The sequence below is a fragment of the Aphelocoma coerulescens genome, chromosome 2 (assembly GCF_041296385.1).
Source record: "Aphelocoma coerulescens isolate FSJ_1873_10779 chromosome 2, UR_Acoe_1.0, whole genome shotgun sequence".
In the NCBI taxonomy this organism is placed as follows: domain Eukaryota; kingdom Metazoa; phylum Chordata; class Aves; order Passeriformes; family Corvidae; genus Aphelocoma; species Aphelocoma coerulescens.
In genome coordinates this window covers 78,161,322-78,167,321 of record NC_091015.1, presented here as the reverse complement: position 1 = coordinate 78,167,321, position 6,000 = coordinate 78,161,322, and the positions used below count along the sequence as shown (strand labels likewise).

Below are 6,000 nucleotides of genomic sequence, written 5' to 3'. Positions count from 1 at the left end.
ATCCTACCTGGCTGTGAGCCACATAATGGGGGTGTAATATGCTTTGTTATTCTACTGGGGTTTTCTCTTTTGTTGAAAGACATTTTTTTGAGTATGCTATTTTCTGAGGTGAAATGCAAGATGCAGGAGTAGAACTGTGGTATCTGGGATGACTTAAGGGTAAAAGAGAAGAAAGGTTTTGTTTTTTGACTAAAAGTCTTTTGTCAGATCAAGTAATGTGGCTGAAAAGATAGACAGGCTTTCCACCTCAGTATCCCTTTGTCATGTCTCTTTTTTTCACACCTAAGCTTTCCTAGCTGGTCCCATGCAAGGTGCCAATTCTCCCATAGCAGGGCAGGACTGAAGTGCTCTTGCACTATTTGCTAATCCAGGGATAAGGGGAAGTCAAACTGTCAGCTTCATAGACCTGTGATCCCAAATGATCCTTTGAAGTTGATCTTTCACTCTTGAAGCCCTTAACCACCCATCATACAGTCATCCAAAGTAAAAGTGGAATTGCCTATCTTTCCAAAAGTTATGCTTTAACTCAGCCACAAAATGTAGGTTTGATAAAAGATTAGATTTACAAGATGAGATTGCATACTTTGTCCTGTGACAGGGACCAATTGTATTATCAAACCAATTCCTGCTGGCTTTAAAATTTAATCTCTGTGAAAAGTAGCCCACTGTTTTAAGCTATGGCTGTATGCAGGATAGAGCATACTTAGAAAATGGTCTCTGTTACATCTCTTTCAGCCATCTCGTCCTGGCACATCCATCTGTTTTTTGTGTTTGCTGTTTTCCTGCAAGGCAGTGGCTTGCTGACCTCCTGACAGTGTCTCAGGGCTTTCACAGTTGAGAGGAAGATGTGGAAAAAATATCCTTTACCTGAAGCAAACTGAGATTCCTGCAGTTGCAGGGCTAGCAGTCCACAGCTGCATGAATTTCCCTGCTCTCTTGTGCTGGAGGCACAAGCCACATGTTTGCAGGCTGTGGGAGCCATGGGATCCTGGGTCTCTGTAAACCTGCTGGGTTTTAAGCAGCAGTAAAGCCCACTGTGACCCCTATCCATTGCTCCTCAATCTCCACGTTGCCTTACAAGGCTCTGCTGCCAAGGCTCACTCTGTACCACAGTTCTACTGAAGTAAATCCTTACTATAGGGCCAAGCTGCCCTCTGCTAAAAAAAATTTATAACATTCATAGAGAACATGTACATTGTATGCAGAAATATGTTGTGCTGCTCCTTTTTTGAAGAAGTGACCAGCCCTCTTCTTGCATGTATTAAAGAGAAAGATAATGTCAATAGGCCTGGAGAGGTAAGGTCAGTAACTCATACACAGAAATTTTTTCTTGAATCCCTTAAAAAAATGACAAAATATATTCTTTCAGCAGAAATCATCTGTATTTAAAACTTGCAGGAAAAAAGCAAAATGGTATTTTTGTAAGTCCTTGCTTCGCATCACGGATTATCCTAAGTGCATCCATTGCTGAAGTCAACCTTCCTTCCTGCCACGCTGCCCCCTCACACCCCCTCTTTCCAGGTTTTCCTGTCTCTCTGCACTGAGTTTGGAGCCTCTTGCTTTCACAAGTGATGCCCTTCCTGACCCCTGTCTCTATATCTGCTCACACATTCCTCCCTTATCTTGCTCTCAGGCTGCTCCAGATTCCCTCCTGACCATAAACCATACTAGACCACACATGTTTACAGAGCCCAGCTTGGTGCCTTCTAACAAAACTGGCTTCCATCCTGACACTGAGTCATATGACCTTCCTCTCTTTTTTCCAAAACCTTCTGTATATGCATGAACCCTTTAAACGGCGGCATCTGAAATGTTTCTCCATCCATCTCCATATTTGTAAGTCTGCATATATGATCAATGTTTATACTAGGTAGCTGTTATGCTATTCTGAATCTGTTCTAGCTGTACTTTACCTAGACTGTGGTGACCTCCAGGCAAAGGCTGTGCTGTGCATGTTTATAAATCATTAAATACACCACTGAGGCTCAAAAAATAAGAACATTATTCATCTTTGAAAGGGACTTTCAAATTAATTTTATGTGTGGAAGCAGCTTAAGAAAAATCTGTGGGGTGAGAATTTAGTCAATAAAGTCAGTGGGAATTCTGCCACAGGGTGTTTTTGAGTACGGTCTTACAATTATTGTTGTCCTGTTGCAGATTTAGGTTATTAGTTTGCTTTGACTTTATTTTTATATAGATAAATATTGTCTATATAAAGCTCCCTTTCTGTCTTAAATGTCACAGATTCAAATGTCTTCTGGCTTTGTAAATTTGTAAATGGGATTACGTTTTGCTTGTTAAAAATAATGTGATCTCAATGAAGCATATTTGTTTCCCAAATGGGCCACACGGGGCAACACCTCTTCTTTTAGGGTGATACTCAGCTCCAGGGAGAGAAGACTCTAAAATACACTGAATGCGTGTTGCTATAACGTCTGAGCCAAAATATGTGGTGCTGTTACAAACTTCAGCCATGTAGAAACCCTATTGTTTATCATTGTGAGAGGCTCCACCCCTAACAGTAATTAGAGTGAAGCTCCTGCCATAAATCTTCTGGCATCCCAAGTGAAGCCAGTGTTCTCTGGAAACAGAGGTTATCACCTCCTTTTGCTGCTGGTCCTTTGAACTTCCTGTGGTCAGGGAATCCTCCTGGTTTCAGCTAGAATAACAATTATGAAACTATCCCTGCTCTCCTGGCTAGGGTTCATGTCTAATTAACTTTAACAGGAGTCATAATTTTAAGAGTGATTTCTCAAAAGCGTTATAACTCAAGACAATTAAGGCTTGAGAGAGAGCGCGCAAGACAGGGAAGGGAGGAAAACAGAGGCACTCCTTGGGGCAGGGCACTTCATGCGTATTAAAGAGATGTGACTCATTCCTGCCTCTAGTTCCAGCAGAAGTAATACCTTCTGAATAAGTTCTGCCTGCTAGATAAAAACTTGTTTGCTGGTGCAAAAATTGTATCGCGCGTGTTAGAACAAGCACCCTGATGGGCTATTCCCATCAAAAACAAGGGCATGCAGCAGTGGATTTTTCAGTGTGTCAGTGTAAATTTTGCACAGGGTTTTCAGCTGTGGAACCTCATCAGTGTCTGCAGAAAAAAGGGATTGAGGGGAAGGAAATGCAGACCAATGAATGAATGAATGAATGAATGCAGTTGCTCCTCTGGAACAGGATGTTTTTATTCTTGTTATGCATGAAATATGTGGTAGTGTATATAGAATACACCCATCAGTCAATTTGATAGGCAAAACCTGATATTCTCGAGGACATGTGAAACTAGAAGGGAGATTATAGCAACGTAGAACACGAAAATCCTGGGGACCTCTAGGTCTGTCTTTTTGTGTGTTTATTTAAAAGTAGCTCTGCATGCAGTACTGTATATATATGATAGGTATTATCTTAAGCCAGGGCATCCCACAGACCTCTCATAGGCATGATGCCAAGGAGGACAACGTCTCTATGCATGAAGGATCCAGCCTTCTGTGAACATATGGAAATCAGGTTTTGTGACAGAAATCTGAAACGTTTGCTTGAAATCTGAAATGATTGTAGGGAAAACTCCTGTTGCTACTACAGGGGTGATCCCTTTCTTTACTAGTGGCATGAGGATTCTAGAGGAAACAGGGTGGTTTTTATCACAAAACTGGCTCAGAGCAAGTTTAGTCAAATAGAGCCAGCCAGTGTACACAAAATCCTAAAAGATGTTCCTGGGGATGGACTGTTGCTAAAGCCACAGTGGACTATTTCACTGAAGGACTGTATCCCCTGCTCCAGATGAAGCAACACAGCAAAATGAATATCTCAGTATGACGACAGACTACAAGTGAGCCTACACAACCCGTGGTCTGCTTGGGAAGCAAACCCTGACCGCCTCGGGAAGAAAAGTCTGACCTAAGCAGTGGAGTGTCTTGTGTCCTTGGAGCTGGGACTTGGGAATTTTGTGGCCTCTGGGAGGGAGAGAGTTGATTTTCTCAATGTAGAAGCCTGGGGGCAAACCAGCATATAAGTGGTATGGACGATCAGGGGCCTAGGAGTGAAACAGGGAACAAACCACAATGATAGTGTAGATGTGTCCTAAGGATGATGCCTAATGGTTTTACAGCATATTGTTGTAAGCAATGAACATTAATCTTCAACTGTAAATCAGCTTGTTTGCTATTTATTCATAAGAATTTTGCATTGTTTTCTGCTTGTTAAATTTCTAATGTTAGCATAGCTATTGTGTTGTCTCATCTCATTAGGGTTCATTTGGCACCTCTCAGAGATGCCAAAATACAGGGGAGATTTTTGGAAAGTATTTTGTCACTATTGTTACTGGCAAAATTATGACCAGCTCTAGTGTTTTAGCATGCTTGAATGTGAATATCACTAACACTTGGACACATCTATGTCCCTTATTCTTCCATTATAAAAACAATGCTGACAGCTCCACTTTCTCCTAATTGCTATCATCCAGCAACAAAAAATAAATTTGAAAAAACATGCCCTAGGAAAAGCCTTGTCTTCATCTACCCAAGAGGCAGAAGTATCAGGGTCTCTATTGAGTCTGTCAGAATTTGTGTGTATGCTACTGAATAACAAAGAAGGTGATTTATGTCCTTTGGAATGAGGACATTCCAGGCCAGATAAGGTGTGATGATGCTGCTGTCAAACCTTTCTGGGGGACAGTGGTGAATGCAAAAGCTTTGTTACATGAATGTTGATTGGGAATAGTCAACACGGATTTACCAAGGTCAGATCATCAGATCACGTAGGCTTTGCAGGACCTCTAGAGGTCTCTCATCCCACCCCTGCACAAAGTAGGTCCAGGTAGAGCAGGTTGTTCAGGGTCTTGCCCAGCTGGATTTTGAGTATCTCCAGGGTGGAGACTCCACAGCTTCCATGGGCACCTGCTCCAGTGTTTACCCTCATGGTAAACTTATTTTCCCTAATATTGACTGGGAATTTCCCCTGCTTGACAAAACTGATTGCTCTGTGTGATAAGGGAAGAAGAGCGGTTGTTACCTGCTTTGGGTTTAACTTAATGTTAGGCATGATTTCCTAGAGCACCTTTGTATCTAGGCTGGAACATTCTGGTCTGGACAGGTGGAGTAGTAGATGGGTGAAAAACTGCCTTGTTTGTTGAGCTTAAAGGGTTCATATTCTACCTGGAGGCTTTTAAAAGCAGAATTCCTCAAGGATCTGTTTGGGCAATTTAATATCTTTGTCAGTGATGTGAAAGTGGAGACAGTGTGCGCCCTCACCAAACCTGCAGCTGACACCAAACTCACCAAAGGAAAGCGACTGACGTGCTAGGGCAGAACTGCCACTCAGAGAGACCTGAGTGGCTGGAGGAAGGAACCAACAGGAACCTCACGAAATTTGATAAGGACAAATGTGAGGTCCTGCCACTGGTGCAGCAGTACAGGTCACTGCTGAGCTCTGCAGGCAAAACTGCACAGCCAAATATGTCCAATACACAGGAGAGTCCCTTCCTCCCCCCGCCCAGCTGCACAGGAGCTCTCCTTGGGCACAGTGTCTCTCTCATGCCACTTCCCATGTGCCCTTTGCCCAGCTCATGGGCAGGTAAAGCAAGGCCTGAGTGCTTCTGCCTCTCCCAGAAGAGCCAGGCTGTGCTTCCTCTTGTTCTTGTCTGCATCAACAAGCTGCATTAGTTACAAAAGCACAAGAAAGCACAGTCCTCTACACAGCAGTCTAGTTCGTAATTATTATTTTATTGCTTTCTTGCAGACAAAACTTTTTCGAGGATGTGGCTAGAGTCTGTCCTGGAGTAGGGGCCATACCAGTCATGCAACTGGCAGGACTGGACTTGTTCTTAATTTAAATTCATACTCCATTTAACAGAGTGGCATGGGCAAGTGAAATTTCTGCTTGTATAGAAAGAAATCATGTATACAGTGTGTTACATAGTTTTCCATATTGAGTGGTTTTACAGGATCTGTTCACAGGTATTTTAAACCCTACTTGAGCACATTTAGGTTGCTGAGACCTATGCAA

General features: G+C 42.6%; 1 protein-coding gene across 1 annotated transcript in view; it reads left to right on the top strand.

Annotated features, from left to right (window-relative positions):
• Positions 1–1,739: 1,739 nt before the first annotated feature.
• Positions 1,740–6,000, top strand: part of DSP (desmoplakin) — a 52,659-nt gene continuing 48,398 nt past the window's right edge. Inside the window, exon 1 of the mRNA XM_069008149.1 lies at positions 1,740–1,836. Within this exon, the coding sequence (XP_068864250.1) occupies positions 1,811–1,836 (26 nt within the window). The 5' untranslated portion in view covers positions 1,740–1,810. The remainder of the gene's footprint in view (positions 1,837–6,000) is intronic.